At 33.4% G+C, this 26,838-nt stretch overlaps 1 protein-coding gene across 3 annotated transcripts in view; it reads left to right on the top strand.

The window, feature by feature from the left end:
• RhoBTB (Rho-related BTB domain containing) overlaps positions 1–26,838 on the top strand; it is a 182,699-nt gene that overhangs the window by 85,131 nt on the left and 70,730 nt on the right. For all 3 annotated transcript variants that reach the window (XM_089091189.1, XM_089091190.1, XM_089091191.1), the window contains exons 6-8: positions 6,449–6,694; positions 9,121–9,203; positions 14,632–14,749. In XM_089091189.1, the coding sequence (XP_088947315.1) occupies positions 6,449–6,694; positions 9,121–9,203; positions 14,632–14,749 (447 nt within the window). The remainder of the gene's footprint in view (positions 1–6,448; positions 6,695–9,120; positions 9,204–14,631; positions 14,750–26,838) is intronic.

Raw genomic sequence — 26,838 nt, 5'->3', positions numbered from 1 at the left:
ATTAAAGTACCAAGGACATAAAAAAAAACCGCCACTTGGCAAATTTTTTGTCAGTGTTGCCAAGTTGAGCCGTGAAAATAAATAAGCAAAGCTAATTTATTAAAATTTATCAAGCCTTTTCGTCCGTAAAGATTCAAATATTATTAATCTGTTGATTCCCGAAGACAACTTCACCTCCAAAGGAGAGCTGCATCTTCTTAAGCTCTTTCGTGCCATATGTTTTTGTGGATTTTTTTTTGCCCAGGTTTCTTTTAAATTGGCACCCACTACTCCCAAAAACTGCGTAACTGCGTTTGGAGGTATTTTTCGTTAAGAGTTGAATTCATTCTTTTTCCTAATTTTTAAAGATGTTTATGGTTGTGTCAGTTTCCGCTTAACCACCTCAAACAACTAGATTTCGTTTTCACTGTTCTGGGTACTTCAATATTCAACGCCATTTATCAGTTTTTCTGGTCACACTTGTTCCAGAGCTTATTGCTAAAATCCCACAAATTGGTCTTAAGGAATTCAAACTGGGAATATTTCAATTTACCTTGTTTAAAAACCATTGTTAAAAACATGATAGGAACCTTGCTTGAGACTACAGAATCTTTCCATTGTATATTTTGATCTTTTGAATGCCGGGTCATTAGATTGGATTCATGCGAACCAATTTCGAAATTGATCAGTAACTAGGAAATTTCTTTTTCCTTCTAAGATAACAGAATTAAAGTTTTAGTTGACAACAACAGCTATTTGGATGATAAATACTCATTAATCACTAATTATTTAATAAATGAGTCAAATAGAAACCTATAGGAGGATAAACACTTCCCGACCTGAGAGCGAAATCATCCTGCTCAGATGTTTTTCTTTGAAATGTTAATTTTACCTTTACGTTCAATGTACTAAGCTAAAACATCGAGCTCTGCTTTCTGTTAGCTAAAGTAGAAATTTCGTTATAACTGTTGTGTAAGATTTACCTTACCTTACTTACTGTTCGAAAACCCACTCGGAGAAAAGCAAGATTGAAGATTTTGAAGACCGCTCCTTTTTGAACGTCCGTATAAAAGTGTATCAGCTTAATTTTTTCTTAGGCCGTTAAATAATTTCGCCGTTAGATTCTTAGGCCGTTAGATAACTAACGTGCTCGTTGGATAATTTATTTATCAGGAAAAATTCTAACGTGTCAGTTAGGGTAAACTGGTTTTTGGGGGCTGATACGGGTTCCCTACATAGGCCATCCAAAAGAGCAGAAAAAAATATGCTATATCGGAGAAGACCTCCAAAATTTTGATTTCTTTTGGAATAGTATAATTGTGCTCTCAAGTTGCGAATTGCATTCCAAAAAAAAAAAATTTTTGATTCCACAAAATAACTAGTAAAGCTAGGTGAATAAACTTACCAGGAATCAGCTTTAGAAAGGAAGCCCACATTTTTTAAAGTAATAGCGTAGATAAATAAGAAATGTTTCAGTGCTGCAAAACATGCAATTTAAGGTGAAAAAAAAAATCAAAAAAAAATCAGCAACTTGTTTTTGGTTCCAGATTTTTTTTTGTGGTTGGTGGTTACCATATTTGGACATTTTAGTTGAAAAACTAAACAATCGTGTGGCTTTCATTTCTTTCTGTGCGGCTTGCCTTTATATGGAATTTAAGGGTCCATTCCCCTGTGAATGGACCATGGGCATTTTGGTTAAACTCTCCAAAAAAGGAGACATATTGGTTTTTGATAATTGGAGAGGTATCAACCTACTATCAATACCATGCGAGCTATTCGCTTAGATTATATTGCACCGGTAAACCTTATCAAAAGCACCATGGTTTCAGAACTGGTAGATTATGCTTCGATTTGGCATTGAATATAAAAATGCTTATTGAGGAATCACGAGAATGAAGTAACAAGCTGTATCTTCTCTATGTTCATTTTGAAAAGGTTATTTGACGCAATTGATCGATAATTCTTGTATTGAGTCCTCAAGTGTCATGGAGTGTCAGGAAAACTAGTGGGTATGATTATAGCTCTATATGAAAAAACAAAGTGTTGAGTTAAGACAGAGAATGGCACAACTAGGTTTTTTAAAATCATGTCTGGTGTCAGTTCGGGATGCGTTCTTTCTCCTTTTTTTCGTGATTATTATAATTGATTATGTATTGAGGCACAACTCTGAATATCACGTAAAAGTAAGCAGTAAATAACTTTGTGATTTAGACTTCGACGATGACGTAGTCTTGCTAGAAGAATGTAGACAGAGGTTGCAGTAGCTACTTGATACAATCACAGAATTCAGGACTGCCCATTAATATAGGCAAGTCAAAGGGCACTGCCATCATGAGTTTACCACTTGTTCTACGTTGCAAGACTAAGAATTTAGAGCAGGCTATGCAGTTCAATTACCTGGGTAGCTGGATTGATTGTGATGGTAAAATTATAACCGTGATAAAGTGCAGGATTTGTCTACTGGAGCTTTCAATAGACTAAAGCCCATTTGGAGGAGCAACAAATATTGCGTACTATTGAAATTACATCTCTTCAATAGAATAATGGACTCTCCATACTCCTTTACACTAGTGCATGCTGGAAAATGAACCTACAGCTAGAAAAGAGGACTCTCATTCGAGATATGTACCTGAGAAGAATACTAAATATAAGCTGGCAACAAAGAGTCAGCAATTCTGAAATTCGTGGTAGAATGGACCTGCCTGTTATTACTACTGTTGTAAAGAAGAGGAGGTGGACATGTTTGGGACATGTCCTTCGTATGCAACAAAGCCACCTTCCTTATATAGTTTGTGATTGGGCACCTGATGGCACAAGAAGATGAGGCCGTTCTATAAACACCTTACGGCGAACTTATGGTCCAGATCCAAGGATGGATGAGACATCCCTTGTACCAGAATAAGAGACGTTACTGCTGTGGTATAGGTTTGAGAAGAGTGGATAGACTTCGTCAACTCCCTATGAACCATCGATTGCGCTGGAGGATCTAAGTACTAATATCACTTTTAGAGGTTTATACCCAGTCTTCTCTTCTAATATGAAAATTGTATCATGCTTAAAAAAAAGAATGTGTCTAAAATTTTCTAAATTTAATTTGGGTTAGTGGGGATTTATCCTGATTTCGGACAAAGGGGTATATATTTATATATAATTATGTAATTTTATATGATTTTGGCTAAGATAGTACTTTAAAAAAATTTGATTTTGATTACGCCCTGGTCATAACGAAAGTTTCTTTTTGAATAAGCACACATTCAATTTTTAAAGAGAACCAGCTCTCAAGATATAGTGGAGGGGGGGGGGGGTGAGGATAAAATAGCTTTTACTCGCCAAAAGATGATTGAATTAATTGGTCCAAATAATCGAACGTCCAATAAATGAGCATCCAGTAGTTGAATGTTCAATAGTTGAAATACCCAGTAATTGAATAATTGAGTGTGTGGTGATATAAATAGTTTTTGGTGGCCCAAACATGATTGAATTCTTCCCTCAAGTAGTTCAGGCTCAACTAAATTTATCGACTGGGAATTATTTCCCAGAAGAGTAATTGAAAAGGTTCTCCTTCAATTGACGTCACTCCGATCTATCGAGTCTTTCAGCAATATTTCCCAGATTGAAAGGGAATTCCCAGGGATAATCATGATTCTTTGGCCTATTCACAGACTTCCCGCGCGTTGCAGTGAGGTAAAGGCTTCGTAAGCATAATTAGTGTTTCTTGACGTAATTGGTTAGGTTAAGCTCTAACAATAGTATATCATAATTGGCTTACTTGCTCTTTAAGCAACGTTTAAAAATCGAATAGTTTTTTCCGAGTTTGGGAATGTCCTGTGGTGGTGCTGTGGGTTTGATCTCAGGTTGGTAATACGAGACCCAGAGATGGAATTTGGTTGTAGCACTAATCCTGCAGGCCGCCACAAAGATGTTAGTAGTCAAGAAGCGTCGTTTATCCAATACATACACATACGTAGACGCAAAAACAGTATATTTTTATTTTTCAACCGATCGGCTGTGATAATTAAAAGAGCGACGTACGCCATTTTCGTAACTTTTCAGGGGAACCAAAAAACGGAAGAAAGTTTGTGGGCTGTGGTCGCTCTAAAGGATGAGGCCAATGGAGATGACAGGAAGATATTCTGACCAATTTTCTATTCTCTTTTCAGTGGTATAAAATAAATTGAAGTATTGCGAATGAATTCAAAATTATTCCATTTTATGGCGTATGTCTCCTTTTTCCTCTACAAAAATGTAAACAAATGCATGGTCCCCGTGGATACAGCTCCATAACATAATATTAAGGTCCGAAACAACAGGATAAAAAGGGGACATGTGCTCTGCATATTTCTTTATCTTCAAAACGGTACGCGATAGGACAATTCTGACTGCATCATTCGATTCCTCGTGCTGATTTTACCCCTCGTGCTGAGTTATGTACGGCACATACATAACTCATTTTCGACCAAAATGGCATATGTTGCCCTTTAGCACTTATTATTTACGGCCAGGCATACTCATTGAGACCTTTTGAGATATAAGTTCCCAATAGGCAGGACTGATTGCTCTTTTAATTATCACTGCCGAGATATAAGTTTGAGTGTATTAGTGTAGGCTTTTTAAGTGGAACTGGGCATATCAGCCCTGAGAACGGTTTAATTTGTACAGTTTTAAAACGCAATGTTCTGATCATGAAAGTTTTGTTTCATTTTTTCGTTTTAATACCTAAATTCAGATTCGAAATCTATGCTCATTCTTTTATTCTTTAGTCGTTCAAGGATTGGTGGCAGTTCTACTGTTTCTGAGCGGGACTGGTCCAGCGTTGTATTTCTGAGTAGAGGATTGTGTTTATGTATTTTTATGTCACCTTATATAACGAATGGTTAGTGACACTTGGACGGAGAATCAATGTTGCCAGTTGCTTGGTCTAAAGTTGCGCCCCCTAAAAGGGAAAATGCGCCGAAAGCTCCATTTTTTCTAGTCAGCATTGCCCGAATGAACGATTTCCCCCTCAAAAATGCGCTGATTCTAAAAATTCAATGCGCAATCGCCTAAAAAAAAGCACCAAAATGGCGTAAATGCGCCCTATCTCGAATATTTTTTAACATGACTGCATCAATTATTGGAATTGCTGCTCAGGTTTCTTCTAAACAATAGCATAGTCAAGTGTTGAGAGTAAAAAGTTGGATAACTTAAAAATCATGTGTGAAAATATCTACAATTAAAACTGCCCATTCATGCAATTCTCGAATATTGCCTGTCGCTGCAATTTTTGTTTGAACCTAGAGTGATATTTGTTATAAGACACATTTTTTTTTGTTAACTTTATATAAAAGAAGCCTTTTTCTCTTATTGTCAATTGTGGCTTATCTATGCTGTGGCAGGGTACGTAATTTCAATTACGGAATAAATCAATACTTTGTAAAAGAACCAACAAAAATCAAAGTTTAATTTTGAACTGACTAGAGAGACTTCGATGGACCGTTAACTTAGGTTCAGAATTATGTTCAAACAGGAGCGGTTGTATTAATTTAGTTACCGACTTTAGTTATTTTAGTGGTTTTCCCAAGCAATCTCAAAACATCGATTCTCGCGGTTCTGAATCATCATCCGATGACTAGTAAACATCTTATGGGAACATAATAACAATTAAAACTGTTTATCATGAAATTCCTGAGTATTTCCTGCCCCCGCAATTTTCTCTGTGTGAATGTACAGTTATGTTTATCTTTATTTGTAAAAAAAAAGTGTTTTTTTCCTTATCGGCAATGACGTTTTATATATGTCGTGGGCTATAATTTCCACTACGGGGTAAACCAAAATCCTGTATTGACGTAATCCAATATCAAAGTTTGAATATGCTCGTTCGTTATTTTAATTTCTAGCGTTGTTTAGAACACATTAATTGATAGAAAGATAAAGCAGTCTTTGTAGAATAATTTGAGATGTTGTGTATAAGGTGCTATCCACCCAACTGATGCACGCGAAAATCCATTTTTGCCCTCGAAAATATACAAGCAAAATGATAGAGGGAAACTGAGAGGCAGATCTATTAAACTGTAAATGGTCTCACTTCTCCAGTCTCCAATTCGGTCATATGAGCAACCTTCTACAGAAATGCATCGCACAGCGTCACGCAGTGTTGCGACCCTCATGCATCCAGCAGGCGACATACCTAGTGCTACGTTTTTTTAATAGTGATTTTGTATTAAGGCTACATCTTATTCACCAAGACCGAAGCTTCCCAACACTGCCATTGCTCCGAATCACTCTTATAAAATCATTGCAGTCATGTATGACCGCTAATCTTTCACTAATGTCATATCCATTGTTGGTGGTATAGGGCTTTGTATAAATTTTTTTCTGGCATCAACGTTAGCTTGCGTCAGCGACCCACAGTATCTATGACCGTCCTGCAGCCTGCTGATGAAATGACAAGTGACATTTTTCTCTTTTTTGATTATAATTTTGTTTCAAGGCTCCATTTTGTCCACCAAGACCAAAGCTTCCCAACATCGCCATTGCTCCGACGCACTTTTATGAAGACGTTTCAAACATGTATGCCCGTCAATCTTTCACTGATGTTGTATTCATTGTTGGTGGTATAGGGCTTCCTGCGCATAGATTTTATCTGGCGTCAGCGTCAACATCATTCTATAAGCTACTTGTCGGAACAGATTCTAGTCTTGAGTTTGGAACCAGGAGTTCGTCGGATAGTAGCATGGTAAGACTATTTAGTTTTTTCTATTTATCTATTTTCTTTTTCTATTATTTTTTCCGTTTTTATTCTATTTCAGTTTATCCCTTTTTATTATTATTTATTTTATGTATCTACATTAATCTATATTTTTCTCTTTTCTTTTCTGTTATACTTTTTTCGGCTCTTACGTGTTATAGCGACCACGCCAAAGAAGTGAAGTTAGGTTAATTCCAATTAAATATGCTAAAATATTTTGAAAATATAATACTTTAGTAACAAAAGTATCGTAAATACAACAGAGAATTATGGAAAGCAGGCCGCCCAGAATGCACGTTAAAAACCTAACCTAACCACCTCTATAGGCCATATTAAATATTTAATTAAAATATACCTGCATAGTAGTTTATCTCGCTCAGGCTAAGCTGATTATCTCCAAGTGGGCACAGAAGACTGGTTTCATTACAGATCAAGAACAAAGTGTGGTCGCTATAACACGTAAGTGCCCTTTTTTCTATTTACACTATTTTTCTATTTATCTATTTCACGGTAAAATTTCTTTGGTGGGTTATTATTGTTATTTTTCTTTATCTATTACTTACCCTATTTTGAGCTCGGAAAAGTGTGTTCTTCAGACATGAGTATTGTAAGATTCTAGGTTTCTTGTCTTATTTATTTTTTCCTTTATTTTTACTATGAAATACAGGTGGAACATGAATTAAAATGGCAGAAATAATAAAACGGACCGAGTATTAGCCAACGGAATACAAAAATATCATGAAGCAATACATTGTATTGCTAATTATAGCAATACAATGTGTCGGGAAAAATTACTTTCGATACGGATGATTTGACAGTTTCTTCTATAAACTTCAGGTTTGAGGTATTCTTATTACGTCTGCTAATTGGTGCAGCATCTGCTGATTCAGTCTTTTCCAAAAAAGGGATAAATGAAATTAATGAATAGAAAAACAGATATGAGAAATAATCAAAATGTTTTTTCCAACGTTGACAATCATAGAAAAGCAAAAAATTAAAAACTAGGCTGATCTAATCCGAATGTTCGTTCGAGTATTTTCAAAATAACTTGGAGTATATAATATTTGAACTTATTGTCAATATACGATTTTTTTATTATCAGTTTTAACCGTTAGTTTTCTTATAACCTCTTTTATATGCGTGTACACACAGCAATTCGTGTTTTCTTATTACTTTTTAATTTTATACTAAATACTGATTACATTTACCATTCCTACTTGTAGTTTGTTACCGCACTGTCAATTGGTGATACTTTTCGATTTGAAAATTTATTTCAAAATGTATTTTTAAATTTTTGTTTGCTATGGGCTGTTGTTCTTTTTTACTAGGTATAAATGCTATTCCTGATACAAAATACTGAGCACTATTTTTGTTACTTTGTGCTTGTTGATCCATTATAGTTAAAATTCAATATTTAAGTTAAAATTTCGGGAAACGTAAACTAATTGAAGGTAAATGACAGCAGATTTCTGGATATTCAATTTTATAATATTTTGTAAGTTTTAATGTGGATGTATTCCGAATGGGACATATTAGAGATTGTCATCGTCTGGGTTTTTGAAATCTGGATAATTTATTTTTTAGGTATTCTCGTTTTGGTTAATATGTATCAATTTTTGTGATCATTTTTGTGATCATCAATTTTTGTGATTATGCTGTTTGTGATCATAGTGTGTAGTTGTTTTTGTATCAATTGGGTTGATCTGGATACATTTGAATAAAAAAGGCCAGTTATTAAAAGCTGTCAGTATCCAGATTTCCTCATATTTTCGTAAAATTTGTAGAATTTCATGCTTTTCCCGAAATTTGTTAATTTATTTTTAATTTGGGACTTATTTTGGATATTTTGGATGAAAAGCACAATTTAATACCCTCTTGGACGCCCTAAACAACTAAAAATCGTTGCAGATAACTGTGCAGATAAAGATTTACATGGAATTGCTTGAATAGGGGTTATAAGGCATGCAAGATGCGGAACGGTGTATAAAAAATCATACAGTTTCTTGTAGTCAAACACGTATCAATCCCAAAAATGACATGTAAGAAGCTGTTAAAATGAAATCCCAATTCAAAATTGATTTTATTATTATCTAATTAATTTATTATCAAAATTAATTAATTTATTACCTGCTAAATATCGATTGGTTTCAGTAATAAATAGGCATAATAGCAAATTAAAAAGAAGAAAAAATATAAATAACAAATCTGGCGCACAATTATCCAAACGTCATAACTTCATATGGAGCTGTTTTCATTTAAAATTTAATTGCCAATTTTTACTGATTTTTTAAGAGATATATGATTGTATAAGTTTCCACTTAGTGAGTTTCAACAGATTTAATTTTACTGTCCTTGGTACTTTACAGTTTTACATGCTTATATATTGGCCTTTTTGTCAACAGCTTTTTTTGCAGGTGAGCTCAGTTGGAGAGGCATCTCTGTCTGGATTTGGCGATGAAACAGAGCCCTTAATACTCCATGATTATAACAGCAAACGGTAAGGCTTATACAGTACTTATAGTCTCGAACCAATAGACTATTTTCACCTTTGGTGCCCCAAAAACATAATCCCTTTTCGCCTATTTTTGAGCATACGAAAATTCAAGTTGTACTAAGTTCTAAGAATAATTTATTAATAAACCACTATAAAACAAGAAATGGAGCAAATTAAGAAAAAAACAACTAAACATATGCTAAGCATAAACATTAAGAATAAGAAACGAAAGTTGTACTACAAAAGTAAATACATCAAATAAGGGGATCATAAGGACCCAATTTTTGGGTACATAAATCCATTTCAGAGAATATAGCTTTTTCTGGAAAAAGGGTGGTAGCCCGAATAAGCGTTGAAATCACTGAACTAAATTTTCTTATAAATTAATAACTAATTCCTATTTTCTGTTGGTGCCAAATTCCCTTTTTCGTCTGGTCGGGTTTTGATGAATCACAAGTTTCAGATTTTGGCCTCCATACCCATAATGCAGCTGTACATAGTATAGTAAACCTTGATTACCCGCAAAATTAGTTGACTTGGCAGCCATGGTCAAGCCAGTTTCACATATAAGCTGAAATGAGACGAAACAGCCAAAATTCAACGTTAGAAGATTATTTTTCAAAAATTGACTGTAGGTGCATAAATATCTTTAGGAGAATTGTATAGTAACGTCCTCCCTGGATTAAATCACGGACGTGAATCGCGTTGCAGCACGAAAACAGAACGTAAGGGCTGAAGAACAATGACTTAGATGAAGGCTTATCATCCTCAAAGACATAATTTCTGGACCTTTCAACTACGCTGAACAAAATGGTGATCTCAAAATTTTGATCGGATGTGTTTGGGGAAATGATGGGTATGAGGGATGGATGGCTGGTTGCCCTCCAATCACTTTCGACTATTAGAAAAGGCATCAGCCCTTTGAATTTCCAATCGAATGGGCCCCTTTCAGATATTTTCAAAAAATAACATGAATGTTAATTTTGATTAAAGCCAAGAATTTGTGTAACTTAATCTAAGGAGGAGTGTGTAGTTTGTGCAGTTTAATGAAAGGGGGAATTAGCTTATTTTATCCCCGGGATGGAACTGTGGTTAGCCAAAATAGGGCTCAACTTCGGACCTAATTTCCTTCTGACCTTAAACTTAATTTGTGGGAATATAGTAGACAATTACTAGATTTAGTGACTTATCATTAGAAAGGTTTCAAGTTAAAATAGCCTTCATGCAATCAATATTGAGTCATCCTTAATATGTAGCGCTGAAAAAAAAATTGCGGAACACCTTCAGCTTAACTCATTTGCAATGCTATTTTTAATTATTTGGTAACTTTGGTAATTTTGAAACTTTAGTAATGCTGATTAAAATTCTGATATTAAAAAACAAAAAAATAAAATAATGATAATAATAAAGATTACAACAGCAAATGTTTCAAGTTGATAGTTTCGACTTCCCAAATTTTTAAGGCAAAGTAATAATTACCGTATTTCTAAATTAAATTTATGTTTTTGAATAAGTGTTGCTAATGTATCTTAGGATTGTGACGAAAGTCATAGTTATAAATAAGAGTTAAAAAAAAGTTTTGGTAATTCTGCGGTTTCGTCAATATCGTCATCACTCAAAGAAATGAAATAAGTTTGGTTCGGAATCATTTTGAATGGCAATAAAGCCTGTATTTCATTTGGGAAGCTATTTTTTGCAGGTAGTTAGGGGGGGGGACTTGAAAAACAAATTTCCTTCACGTAGGGGGGCATAGAGACTGGCGGATATTATGTTTCGATTTTGTTTAATTGCATGTCACTGATTTTATTTTGTTCCTTCATGTAACCAATAAGGTATCTTCATGCTCCTCATAAATGACTTCTGTCTTTTTTTTCCATTATGTAATAGGAACTGAAACTTCAGGAGCTGCAAAATGAATAAATCGAACCCGCCAAATGAATAAATCGTAAATCGAGCTGATGTTTGTTTTTAGGTATATCCGTTATTCAGAAGGTACTAAACAAGGTATAAAAACAAGAAGTCATGGATCTATTCAGTCATCTTCTGTAAAGTTCGCCTGTAAAATAGCCTAAAACCCTATTTCAAAGGTTAATTTTTGTCGTCTCTTCCGCAGTGACCTAGCGGCTAGAGTTCTCACCCAAGAAAATTGTGCTCCATGGAGGATTTGTGCCATTAAACACATAATGCAAAGTATGCCCATTTTCACCGGCTCCTAAAATCTATTCTTGAATTATGAATGCTTTTCAGCTCGAAGTGTTTTTTGGTAAAATCTTCCTCATTTACTATTTGCTTTTGGGCATGGGAGTGCGTCTTGGGTATACAGTTTTTAGTTCAGAGTTAACTACTACTACTAACAACTGACCGCAGCACCAAACCGCCTGAGGCCAATACAGCTACGCACGCTCTTCCTCCATCCCAATCTATTCAAAGTCTCCCTCTTTACACCCTCCCAGGAAGTTCCCATTTCCTTTAAATCTTTCTTTATGACAGCCTCCCACCCCAGACGAGGACGACCTGCTTTCCGTTTAGACCTAGACGCTTGGCCTAAAAGGACAATCTTCGGCAATCTCTCATCCTCCAGCAGCGCAACATGTCTTTTCAACCTTAACCTATATTATATTACAGTCCTTGAACGCGGGACTAAACAATATTTATCGTACTGCCTACCGTTTGAATCGGAGTCAACCAGCCGGGTACCCAGAACAGTCCGTAGGCAATTTCTCTGGAAAACATATAGTAGATGTTCATCCGCTTTTCGAAGTGCCCATGCTTCACAGCCATTTTTGACCACTGTCATCCCTGTAGCTTCCAATATTTTAATCTTGATTTGCAGACTTGTCTTCCTATTATCTAGTTCTGAGCTAACGTATTTCAAATTAAAAAAAAAAAGATGAATGACACTTAATAACATGACAACTTAATGAAATTCTCCTCATCACTATCTGGCTCAAGACTATTTCGTGGATGATCTATTTTTGTTTCATTCGTTTTTTTTTTTTTTCATTTTGGTAAGTGTTTTATCTTATTAATTTTCGTTTATTTCGTTTGTTTTACTCCAGTTCTTTTGTATAATCAATTTGAATTAAAGCGACACTTTCCGGGCAAAAACGTTGTAGTCAAAGGATAAGTTTTAGGAAAATCTAGTTTAAAGTTAAAACTTCAGTAAAACGTGGAACACTTTTCCACGTTTCGGAATTCCATCTTTGTCATCGTTAATCATGAATTCTTTAAATTAATTTAAATTCTTTAGTTTCTGATAGTTCTGGGCGAGGGTATTCATAATTACCCAAAGAATAAATCTAACACGTCAAAAAAATTTATCAGGACCTACCACCCAGTTGCCATAGATTGGAGCACGGACGTTAAAGGGGGGGGGGGGGCTCGGGCCTCACCCCCGTGAAATTTTCCTAGGTTTGAGGGTACTTCTTATTCGAATTATTGAATTAATTTCGTTTATTGTCCCCCCCCCTCGAAAAATTCACTCGTACATACCTGGGTGGAAGAGAGTAATATTCGCTTGTCACGATGATTAATTTTGAGTTGTAGTGATTTACTTGCTTTCTCAACCTGCTTTTCAATGAAAGCTGAAAATTTAAACGTTTATCTGGTAACTAGGCAATGTTTCTAATCAACATCAGCAGCGATGGAAGATTCGAGTGATTATTTAATTTAAAGTCAGTAATGTCTGCAAAAAAAGGTGTGACGTGGAAATCTTCTGTGGACATCAAGGCTGCTTAAATTACTCATTGATGCAATTAACAAATCTTACCATCGCAATACATTTTTCACTGAACTTGAATTTAGGCATTTTTACCTAAAACAATGGTTGAATGATCATCTAGTTTAAGTGTTAAAATTTTTTTCTGTCGCTGATTCGAAAAAAAGAATAATATATATATCGTCAGTCCGGTATCAAAAGATCGTATCTCCATAATTGTAAAAGCTTAGAAGAACAAAAAAAAACAAAAACGTTTTTATATCCCTTCCGATAACTGTAAAACAAAAAACAGATTGATGTTTTTTATCTGTTCAAAGGATAAGGTAAAACTGTTTTAAGTTTTAAGGTTTTCTTCAAAGAGTATGGGTAACTTATGAGAGTGGAAACTGGCGCTACTATCAGCGAAAAAACCCATCAACGCCATCTAGCGTGTGGTGACAATTGGTATTTTTTCAAGCTCAGAAAAATGATTGATATGTATTGATTTTACATATCAAACTGTTTCGTTTCACGATTATCGAATGGAAAATAAAAAAGTTGTAAGATTTTTCTTTGCTCTTCTGAAAATTTACAAGTATCTTTTGGAGGCCTGAATGACGATATACCCTCTCTTGATATTGAATTGCCACACGTCCGTAGCAGGGGGGGGGGCCTTCGGGCCAGTGTCTTTCTAGAAATGCCTGGGTTTGGATTCTTGACGAAATTAAAACAGATATGTCGTAAATAGGGGCATGGTGTCTGGGTAGGAGGGGTTGCCAAAAAGCTGTCGTGGACTTCAAACAGAAAAAATTACCGCGATAGGTCATATCTGCATTGCCCCAATAATTATTTCTATTTGTCGTTGTGTTCACACAAGGTTGTCGCTTTCATGGCTGTTTTAGTAGTTAAACAGAACATCTAGCCATCAATTTACATGGCTGTTGCTATCGTGTAGAAAAATCTGCGGAAAAAATTACCTGGTCGCTCGATAAAAGTGACTAAAATGGTGACTCCCCCTGAACAAATTACTTGACAAAGTGACTAAAATGGCATGATTTGACAGCTAAATTGCCATATCAAGCGAATATTCCCTCTGTGTGAACATTTGTATGAACCTAAAGTAAGAAAATTAAAGAAGTTAACATGCAGTGCGCAGAAATTAAGAAATGACAAAAACAAAGAAAAAAAGAAATCTCAAGATGAAGATAACAAACGGGACTACGGCCAGTAGAAGAAACAGACGAACTAAAAACGACACGGATATTTCGCCTGTATAAAACAAGGCACTTTGAACATCTAAAAAAAAAACAAAGAAGCAAACTAAACCTAAAACCAAATAAAATCTAAAACCAAGAAAAAAAGTGCGATTTTTGCTACTTTGATTGAGCACCGCAGAAGCTTTTTCTCTTTGTTTTTGTCATGGCTGGTCAGTTCGGCTTTAGATCTTCAATTAATCAAGTCTACAACCAAATGTTTCTCTATATTAAAACGTTTCCAGGATATTTTTGACTATCCGACATCAGTTTTAAATTTCCCTCTTGTTCTATCAAATAATATGGACGATTTCTCTTGACTCATTTCCTCCCTTCATTCAAGTTTTCCCTTCTATTGTTCCCTTCTATTGTTTTTATCTTCCCTTCTATTGTTTTTATGTTCCCTTCTATTGTTTTTATCCATGATCGATTCAGTCATAAATTTTCCTTGACGTCTTCATTTTCCATTCTTCTTTTCCAGACATCGAGAGCATTTCAAACGTCGATCAAGCTATCCAATCCCCCCACTTGAAACAAGATGGCCTTCCTATTTTAGGGAACTCAACCATCCTGCATTCCAAACAATCGGTGTCGAAGAGGTAAGAATTTAGTTTATTTTTAACTCATCACTGTCACTGGAAAATTTATATCGATTTGACAGTTTAATTGTTCATGACAAGAACGGCGCTGTTTCTAATGGCACTTATAGTGTTTTAAACTTTGATGCGTTTAATAAAAAAGAACATCTAATAAATATAGCATATATTCAATCTTTCATATTTTAGAGTTTTTAATGTGATCAGCGTGGAAAATGTTATATATTTATTTTTAGTTCATGACTATCACTGAAAAATATAACTTATTCGATATTTTTTTCATGGCAATGATGGCACTACTCCTACGGCACTTTTAATTTTTTGACTTAAGAAACGGTAGGTAAAAAAGAACATTAAATAATCATTGCATATATTAAAATTTTAATACTTTTTTGATTCGAAAAGTGAAGGAATTTCTTTATAGTTCTCCTCTATCGCCGAAAAATTTATAACGCTTTGATAGTTGTTTTTCATGACAAGAACGGCGCTGTTTCTAATGGCCCTTTTAGTGTTTTTAACTTTTCACACGTTAAGTAAAAAAAAAACCTTTAATAAATATAGAATATATATATATATATATATATATATATATATATATATATATATATATATATATATATATATATATATATATATATATATTATATATATATATATTTATATATATAGATTAGTTTTCAATAGTTCTATTAGTTTTTATTATAATTAGTGCAGAAAAGGCAATCAAGAACTTACTGTCAATTCAGTTTATTTCTGAAAAATTTTGACAATTCTCTGATAAAATTTAAAACAACGTTAAAAACCGTTAGAATTTTTTTAACGGTTAACAAGGCTCCTTTTCCTAATCAGTCTTTTAGCGCTTATACCTTTTGGTACGTTAAGTAAAAGAGATCAATCTAACAAAAGTAAACGAGATTTTTGGTATAATAATGTTTGTTTTACTTTTAATCGCAACCATTGTTGCCCGTCGGCTAACATGTCTAGGGCTAAAGGGAAAGTCGATCGTCCGTGGTTTGGGTGGGAAGATCATCGCAAAGAAAGATTTAAAGGAAATGGGTACTTCCGTTCCCAAAAAAAAATTCTAACATTTCAAAATTTCATAATTTACTATAGTTTCCAATAAATTTATTGGAAATTATCCAATAAATATCATATAGCATAAATTTTTAATATTTCTCATAAATGTTCTATTTAAGAAAGTTTAAATAATCAAAAAACAACACAAAAATAAGGCTCTACAACAGAGACCTGTGCTCGTCGGAATGGATAGCACTGACACTAGTGTAGTGTTACTACTAACACCAGTATTATCAGTACTGACATTACGATCAGACTAAAATTACTGACTGGATTATACAGTAAGTCTTCTAGACGTTTTAATGGTACCTTACTTCAGATACATAAACAGGAACGTAAAGCAGACTATCATAGATTGCCAAATATATCAAATTATCATTAAATTATATCTTATTGTCATAGATGGCCAAAATTTAGAATTTTATTATTAAAATTTGTCAAATTACCTTAGGTTGGCAAAATATATAAGATTCTAATTAAAATATAGCCTATCAAATTGTCAAAGATTACCAAAATATATCAAATTATCATTAAAAGATGGAAAATTATCATTAAAATATGTCAAATTTTCATAGGTTGTCAAATTACGTTAAAATATATCAAATCGTCACAGGTCGCCAAAATATATCAACTTACAAAAGGTTGTCAAAATGTATCACATTATGATTAAAATATATCACATTTTCTTAGGTTGTCAAAATATGTCAAATTACGTTAAAATATATCAAATCGTCACAGGTCACCAAAATATATCAATTTACCATAGCTTGCCAAAATGTATCACATTATCATTAAAATATATCAAATTTTCATAGGTTGCCTGATCAAATTATTATTAAAATGCACCAAATTATTATAGGTTACCAAAATATATCAAATTACCATAGGTTGTTAAATATATCGCATTATCATTAACAAATATCAAATTGCCATAGGTTGCCTAAATATACCAAACTATTATTAAAATGTATCAAATTATTATGGGTTGCCGTGGCATATCAAATTAATGGGCCACCAAATTGCATCAAATTATCATGAAATTGTCAAAGGTGGCCAAAATATGTCACTTTATCCTTAAAATACATCGAATCGTCACAAGTCACCAAAATATATCAAATTACAATAGGTTGCCAAAATGTATCGCATTATCTTTAAAATATATCAAATTTTCATAGGCTTTCAAAGTATGTCAAATTACGTTAAAATATATCAAATCGTCACAGGCTGCCAAAATATATATCAAATTATATCACATCATCATTAAAATATATCAGATTATCATACGTTACATTATCATTCAAATACATCAAATTGTCATAGGCTGCCAAAATATGTCGAATTATCATTAAAATATATCAAATTACCATAGGTTGTTAAATATATCGCATTATCATTAACAAATATCAAATTGCCATAAGTTACCTAAATATACAAACTATTATTAAAGTGTATCAAATTATTATGGGTTGCGGTGGTATACCAAATTAATGGGTCACCAAATTGCATCAAATGATCGTGAAATTGTCAAAGGTGGCCAAAATATGTCATTTTATCCTTAAAATACATCAAATAGTCACAGGTCGCCAAAATATATCAAATTACAATAGGTTGCCAAAATGTATTGCATTATCTTTAAAATATATCAAATTTTCATAGGCTTTCAAAGTATGTCAAATTACGTTAAAATATATCAAATCGTCACAGGCTGCCAAAATATATATCAAATTATATCACATCATCATTAAAATATATCAGATTATCATACGTTACATTATCATTCAAATACATCAAATTGTCATAGGCTGCCAAAATATGTCGAATTATCATTAAAATATATCAAATTACCATAGGTTGTTAAATATATCGCATTATCATTAACAAATATCAAATTGCCATAAGTTACCTAAATATACAAACTATTATTAAAATGTATCAAATTATTATTTGTTGCGGTGGTATACCAAATTAATGGGTCACCAAATTGCATCAAATTATCGTGAAATTGTCAAAGGTGGCCAAAATATGTCATTTTATCCTTAAAATACATCAAATAGTCACAGGTCGCCAAAATATATCAAATTACAATAGGTTGCCAAAATGAATCACATTATCATTAAAAAATATAAAATTTTCATAGGTCAAATTGTCATTAAAATAATTATATCATATTATAATAAGTTGCCAAAATACATCAAATCATCATTAAAATATATAAGATATTTTGGCATCATACGGTGCCAAAATACATCAAGTTATCATCAAAATCTATCAAATTATAATTGGTTGCCAAATGTATTAGGGCCAAACGAAGGGCAGGACGTCCCCATATAGGATAGGAAGATAAGGTTGAAACGGAACAGGAGCTTTATTGAAGGGGGTAAAGGGGGTAAAGATCAGAAAACAAATATATAATTACAGATTTTTTCACTGGGCGAAAACTTGTTAAAAAATTGAAGACGAATTCGGGAAGAACTAGTCTAGACAATTTTCTTTTTCGCATAGGTGTTTCGTCATGTGCGCTTGTGTGGAACTAATTTAGTATTTTTTTACTGGTTGATAGCTTACTGTGCAAGCTTGAGGAAGAAAGGATTAAAAGTTAGGAAATAAAGTTTTTCTATTTATTCTAGTTTCATTTTGTGGAAGCTGACTAGCTGAAAACCTATTATTCTTCTAAGCCACCATTTTTTAAAAACCGGATTCTTAATCAATTACTTACTTTCGTATAGGAAAGGCGCATTAAACGAAAAAGGACAGTGGATTTAAAAAAAAAACAACAACAAAGGATGAAAAGGCAAAGAGAGCTAACTTACTGAATAGTAATATACGGTAATCGTTTTACGACTATACTTTGTAAAACAGAAATCATACTTGTATAACATAAATCCCAGATGTCACAGCTGCGTATGGTATACCCCTTCTCTAATGCTTAGCTTACGATTTGGTGTGCGAGGATAAGAGGAGGATATTTTCCTTCAGTCCTGGTCAATCAAAATAAGTTCCTTCTTAAACTAACAAACCATGGCCGTATCCTGGGAGGGTGGGGGTTTAGGGGGTTTGAACCCCCCCCCCCAAATGTTTGTCTGACTCGTAAAAACGTAACAAAAATGGACATAAACAAATTTGCATACGTTTCTTAGGTTTATTTTGTGTAACCTCCAAGGCCGTATCCAGGGGGGGGGAGGGGGGGGGGTACCCGGTTTGAACCCCCCCCCCCAAAAAAAAATTTTTGGCCGAGTCGAAAATAAGTCGCAAATTAATAAAACCTAGGTAAAAATCAGTAAAATTAGTCGAAAACTGAGTCAAAAATTAGTAACCCCCCCCCCCCCGAAAAAAAAAATCCTGGATCCACCCCTGGTAACCTCCCCCCCCCCCCCAAAAAAAAAATAAAAATTGAGTAAAATCCCCTTCAAAAAAAAATCATGGGTATGGCCTTGTAACAAACTATCTAGTATATCCTCCCAACTATGTGATAAAGGAAAAAATACAATAACCTTAATTTAGAGGAGATTAACAAGTCATTTTTATGTTTTGTCGAGGTATTTATATCGGAAAATAATCAGAGATATAGTCCCAACCCTAGTATAATTGGAGCAATGTAAAGACTCAATTTTTACAGGACAGTCTCAAGTTATTTGGAGGTTGTGGAGGTGTCAATCATGTGGAAGTTGCTTATATTGGCAAACAATCCACGAATTTGAAGGGGAAAAATATAAAATTTGAATTTCATTAGAGCAAACCATTTTGATGATTTATTTCTCAACCTCATAAGGAGATCAGGCCGTTTTTTCGTTGTTTTTTTTACGCTCTCAATGATTAAGATTGAATGATCTTTAAAAGCTCAAGAACAGCAGTAAAGTCTCAGAAATATATATGTTATATTTGAAAAAGCTGAATAAGCTTTTGTATCAAACAATTCGTAGTAACGAACTGTAAGTAAGGAGTGACCCGGCTCAATGGCAACCGAAACTATAAAAAATGGGATTTTGATATCAATAGATACATCAAAAGAATCAAATTTTAAGTCTGATTTTAAATATATAAGTTTCATTAAGTTTAATCTTACCCATCAAAAGTTACGTGCCTGAGAAAATTTGGCTGATTTTCGAAAAAAGGGGAAAGACCCCCTAAAAGCTATAAAACCTTAATGAAAATCACACCGTCATATTCTGCGTATCAGAGAACCCTACTGTAGAGGTTTCAAGCTCCTATCTACAAAAATGTGGAATTTTACATATTTTGCTAGAAGAAAGATCACGGGTGCGTGTGTATTTGTTTTTTTTTTTGTTTGTTTTTTTTTTTTCCCAGGGGTGTTCGTATCGACCCAGTGGTGCTAGAATATCGTGGAACGGAAATTATCGCTCATTGGAACGGAAATTAAAAGTTCTAGTGCCCTTTTTAAGTGACCAAAAAAAATGGAGGGCAACTAGGCCCCCTCCCACGCTCATTTTTTTCCCAAAGTCACCCGATCAAAATTTTGAGATAGCCATTTTGTTCAGCATGGTCGAAAATATGATAAAAATGTCTTTTAGGATGACTTGATCCCCCAAAGTCCCCAGGGGGAGGGCTGAAAGTTATGAACTTTACTCAATGTTAACATATAGTATTGGTTATTGGGAAGTATACAGCCTTTTTCAGAGGAGATTTTGGCGGGGAGGGGGGGGCCGGAGCGGGTCGGGGGCTATATGGAAGGACAGTGCTATGAAGGGGGCGCCGGATTTCCCAGCATTATTAAAGAAAAAGATCAGGAATTAAATAAAAAAGAACAAGTTTTTCAACTGATCAACTGATTGTGATTAAGAGGTCATTTTTAAAGAACTGGAAAAAAAATTCGAACTATAGTTTAAAGAGCAGGGTATTGACTAGGGGGCGAACCCCCTAATATACGTGTTAAAAATTTATGAATATAGAAGTTCGTTACGTAAGTTAATTCTAAGTTACGTATATTTATTACTAATAAAAACGTTCGTAAATAAAATTAAACAAGTTTCGAAAAAGCCATTTAACCAAATATAATATGCAAATTTTTTTTTAATTATTCATGTACTGTGATCAAAACTCAAAAAAGTCATTTATTTAAAAATGTTCAAAAATTAAATAAAAAAAACAAGTTTTTTTTTTAACTGAAAGTAAGGAGCAGCATTGAAACTTAAGGAGAGGAGAAATTTTTCTTTATGTGAAAGGGGCTGTCCCCCTCCTCAACGCCTCGCTCTTTACGCTAAAGTTTGACTTTCTCACAACTCTATTTTTTAAACAATAAAAAAACTTTAGCGTAAAGAGCAAGGCGTTGAGGAGGGGACAGCCCCCTTCATATACGGAATAATTTCTGTTCGTTTTAAGTTTTAACGTCGTTCCTTACTTTCAGTTAAAAAAACTTGTTTTTTTTATTTAATCTAATGAAGGTGTCAAGAAGAATTTATCACTCTTGTCAATTCTAATCGATCATGGATTGAAGAAATAGAAGGAAATATATCGAAATATTGAAGGGAGAAGGGAATAATTCAAGATAAGCTATTTGATGTAAAGGGGGGTGGAATGTAGACTAATGTAGGATAATATGACAGAAAACCTTTACTTGAAAAAATGTTGACAAATGGGTTCCGCCAATCGAATATATGTGTGTAATATCCAAAAATACAATACCCAAACACAGTAAATACAATACCCAAACACAGTAAATGCAATACCCAAACACAGTAAATGCAATACCCAAACACAGTAAATGCAATACCCAAACACAGTTAATACAATACCCAAACACAGTAAATAAAATATCCAAACACAGTAAATACAATACCCAAACACAGTAAATGCAATACCCAAACAATACAAGACAAACCCAAGCCCAATACAAAATCTAAATACATTACAATACCCAAAATACAATAAAATACCCAAAAATATATGTAACAAAATGCGTTCAATTAAGACTTGAGCATCGTTTACCCCCATTTCTATACATTTTACTGTCAATATATCCCTTTATGGTTCTGTGGTGCAACTTGGGTTCAGCTTGTCTGAAAATGTGTTTTTTATGGTTTTGATTACCAGAATTGGAACAAAAATCAGTTATTAATTGAAAATTACAGTATAAAGATGGATCTAACATGTTTTTGATGTACTGATACTGATGTAACAGATACTAATACTAATACTGATGTAAAATCTTGATTATTTCGGAAAATCTTGATCATTGTTCTGCCTTATTCAGTTAATTTACTACCCAATAATTAATATGTCATAATAAAAACTAGGAATGTATCTTCTTTCTCAACAATTAATATGTCATAATAAAAACTAGGAATGTATCTTCTTTCTCAACATTCTGCGTTGTTTATAAATGTTGATTGTTTCGTTGTTACAATTGTTTCTCAGCTGCTAATCAACTTTTAATTAAAAAATTAATTAACTCTTTCAGCATTCTTTGAAAATTTAATTAATCTAGCACCTAGATTGCTCAACAATAATATTCCGACATGACTTATGTTTCACTTATTAGTTTCTGCCTTAATATGGCTTGTTTTCAAAATATTTTTCATTGAAAAGAACAATACGGTATTTCGTCTATTAAAGCACCAGGTATGACAAAACAAAAACATAATTATCCTCAACACCCATCTTAGATCTATTTATACCCGATAACTACAATTCTCCTAGATTTTTGTTTTGTCTGTTTTGAAATTATAAACTTTTTAGGGCAGTACAATATTTTCGTCAGTGTTCGTTTTCGTTCGTAAAAATCAAAACATTAACAATTTGTTGATTTCATAGACAGACACTCCTTTTTAAGCTGTCTGGTTCTACATGTTTTCACTTTATATTTTGAAGATTTTTCACCCATGTTTATTTTTTTTTCAAAATTTCAATGTTTCAATTTGGAGCCTGCTACTACCAAAAACTGCAATACGGGTTATTCTTTTAAACTAAAAAATGATTTTTTATTTTAAGATAAAAATTAAAATGATTATTTTAATTTTTTAAGATGTATATGGTTGTCAAGTTCCCATTTAACTAATATCAATAATCGGATGTAATTTTCACTGTCCTTAGTGTTAAGGAAAATTATGAAAGCTCAAACATTCGAATTAAAATAGTACTACCGCTTTTGATTGTCAAAAAAAGTGTTTGATCGCTTTATTCTCTGATCTTAGAAATAAAGAAATTGAATAGAATACTCCAATTTATCTACTTTTCTAATTAAATTCCTGAGTTTGTACCTAATATGACAGAAAGCACATGGAAATAGCATATAAAAACAACTCATTCGAAAGCTTATTAATAATACAAGCAAAATCCTAATTTGATAATGCAAGAATAAGCTACCCAAAATATACCAAACACAAAAATTATAACATTTTACTCTTTTATATAAAGTGAATGTTCAGCTAATCAATGTTCGAAGCATGTACATTATAATTATTTTCAAATTGTTTCTTCTGAAATGGTCTTTATATGCTATATATCCAAACCCATATCCAGGATTTTTGTTCGGGGGGGGGGGGGTCATGAAAAAGGCATCAAACCTTTATTTGTAAGTATTTTCTTGCGTTTTTACAAGTTAACAAACATTAGGTTTCTAAGAGTTACATTTTTTTTTTGGGGGGGGGGGGTTCAGATTCCCTAACACCACTGGATACAGCCTGTATATATCTATATATGCTATGGTGTATATTTTTATGTCATTACCATGTTCATAATAGCATCTAAATATATACCATTTTTACAATGCTATTATATATTAATAATAGCACATATTGACGATAGCATATAAACGTTATGTTATTATATTCGTAGTTTATATGCGATATTGTTTATATGCTATTTTAAAAACAAGAGACGAAAATCTTTTTTGGGGAAGTTTAAACTCCAAAGTCTTGGTCCGGTGGTGGGTAAGGGCTATCTTTTACATTTTTGCATTTATCACTTAGTTTTACGAATTTATGGAATAAAAGAAAAGTCTGAGCTAAATACAAATTTTAAAGTAGCAAATTTTTATGTTTTTATTAGCCTTTTTGTCACACAACGCAAAACAACGCTTCTATATATACTCTCTTCGTGCTATGAACCCAAGAGTATGGGTAAATTGTACGAGTAGAAACTGGCGTTAGTTTCGACAAAAAATAACAAACAAAATAAAATATCAGCACTATCTAGTGTTTGGCGACACTTGGCTCCTTTTCAAGCTTTGATTTTTTTTTTTTTTTTAGGAACTAATTTTAACGATGGTAATAATGGTAATAAGGGTCTGATCTCAATTCCTGACAAAAAAAAACAACTAAAAACAAAGCTTGAAAAAATGCCAAGTGTCGCCAAACGCTAGATGGTGCTAATATATTTTTTTTATCAACACTAGTGTCATTTTCTGTTCACATAACTTGCCCATGCTCTTTGCAACCAGGAGTTGAGACGCAATGTCAATATCTTACTATCTACTACTACTACTAACAGCTGCTACTAATTAAGATGGATTGACATTGACATATTGGTAGTATGATAAACTATCATCTTATCAATGTGTCAGCATCCATCTATTTTAATTAGGCACTGGAGACGGTGCGTGAATTTTGATCCAAAAATTTGGCCTTTTTTTTGGTTTTCTATGTTAGCTTAATCCCGATGCTTCCTGTTGCAGATTTTCAAGTTTTTTGTTGTTGTTTTTTGTTGTTTTATTTTTGTCAAAAAGTAAAATATTGCGCAAAAACCGATTTTTTTTTTGTGGTATTTAGACCACTTTTCTGTAATACGAGTCTCTAGAGGGCCTTCCTCGCTCCATTGTGTACGTTCTTTGCCTCATCCTATGTAGCTTTTAAATATCCTTCTTTTATTAATCTGAAAAGCTAACAACGTGTCGAGGCACACTTTTCCGCACAAAGAACCCTTTCGTACAAAGAGACACAAATCAAAGTATCTCGAAGGAGTTCATACACAATGTCAATATCTATTATACCTAGTTACCAATTTCATTCTCACCCATCTGAGCTAAAACGTCAACGAGGCCATGTTATTTCTTCTCTAATCATTTAGTCTCTATTTCAAATAAATATTCGCTCTGACCTCTTATCACTTTCTCGTAATCCGTTCGATTCAATGCTTGTTTAAATTTCACTAGTTTCGGAGCAGAAAAGAAAAAAAGGTGAATTTTTCAGTTTTTAGTTTTTTTTTATCAGAACGTAAACTATCAAAATCTGCAAAATATAAAAATCTGCAAAATGTAAAATTTCCATGTAATAATACACCATTTTTCTATACCACGAAGTATGTAGAAGGGGGGGGGGCTTCCCCTCTCCAATGCGCACATTCATTGCCTGAAACTATACATTTCTTACATACACTCGATTTTTTTTTACTTTATCCTAACCTAAAACCTAACAACGGGTCAAGTCGTACTTTTTTCGTACAATGAACAAAGAATTCTTTCTTACAAAGAGATAAAAAAAATAATCAGTTTCTCTACGAAGGAGCTCATAGACAATGTCAATGTCTATACCTTGTTACTAATTTCAATCTCACTCATCTAAGCGAAAATGTCAAGGAAACCATAGTATCTCTTCTCTAGTGAATTGTTCCCTATTTCAAGTAAATATTGGCTCTGACCTCTTATCACTTTCTGGTAAGTAAACATGTTCGATCGATTTAATGCTTCTCTGGATATTGGTTTTATTTCCGTGATGAATAATCTTCTCAAAAATAGGGAAAATGGATCTTAAGCAAACCAATTTTCTGGTGAACATATAAATCGAAGCTTTATAATGGAAAATAGGAAAAATTGTTTTCTATTTCTTTCACTTTAGATTTATCGAATAGAATAGTTTGTTTGCTACATTAGCTAAGATGTGCTAGCTTGACATGCACAAACTAAATTAGTACATACAATGTTAACGTAGTTGATTAAAACGACAAATACAAATTTAGCTGTCAAAAGAAAAAAAAATTATCTGCAAAAGAAAAAGTGTCATTTTTGATGTTTTATGATTGATTAGTCTCTGACGTTCAATGGGACGAGTGGATTCGTGAGGGTAGACTATAAGAACAACAGCTCGCTTAAACTAGCAGCAGGAATTCAGAATATTTTTTGCTGAGGAAAAGATTTTGATGAAACTACCGGATTCTAAAATTGTACTACGGTACACAACTACGGTTTCTTCTTTTCTTCTTCTTGTTCATTTGGTCAGTGTTCTCTAAGATAGAAATATTAAAAGATAAAAATTTAGAACTTTTCCTTTGATGTGGGGACCGTGAAGCAAGGAAGAAGCGCTTTTATGAAGTTTGTAAAAGAACTAAAAAATAGCCAGTAACCAAAAATACCACTTTTTTTTTAGAAAAGTTGAAAAATGGAATTGTCCTAGAATGGAAAGTAAACTTTTTAATAAAATGCTGTATACGTATTTTCTCATTGAAATCGGTTTGGGGAGCTAGTAAATCATTCTGCTTCTATATACATGAATTTTTGAGGCCAAGTATAAATACACTCGTGCAATTCTGTATGGCCCTCCATATTTTCTGAGGAGTTCAATGGGTAATTTTAACAGGGTTTTCCCGTGTCCATACGTATTTCCTCACGCATTCGTTATAAGGCATAGGTGCCCGTAGGAAGGTTTAATGCGCTTATTTGCCCCCCAACTCCCACTAGAAATTTGCAAAGATACAAAACGTGTTAAGCTACGGAACTTAAATGAAAACGTGTGTTCGGTCTCAATTACTTCTTTTATGAGATTAATCTGAGAACGATGCACTTCTTAGAACTAAAGAGCGAAGTTGAAACTTGAAAAGAAACAAAAATTATTGCTTCGTAGATACAAAACTAGCTCAAGTGAGATAACTCTTAATATTTTCCAATACTAATAGAATTCTAAAGATTTTACTGAAAACAAAAAACCGACCTAAAAAAAAACAAATGTTCTGTTAGGAGCAGAAAATTCTATAAGTAACATGTAAAAAAATAAAAGACTGATTTATAAGACTGAGCAGTATTCATATTGATAACTTGTATCATATAATTGTAATCATAGGCAGCGCAC

The sequence above is a fragment of the Artemia sp. Qi Xiang Cuo genome, chromosome 6, assembly GCF_049724085.1.
Source record: "Artemia sp. Qi Xiang Cuo chromosome 6, ASM4972408v1, whole genome shotgun sequence".
In the NCBI taxonomy this organism is placed as follows: Eukaryota; Metazoa; Arthropoda; class Branchiopoda; order Anostraca; family Artemiidae; genus Artemia; species Artemia sp. Qi Xiang Cuo.
The sequence above is the reverse complement of the archived record's forward strand: the minus strand, read 5'-3'. Positions and strand labels throughout refer to the sequence as shown.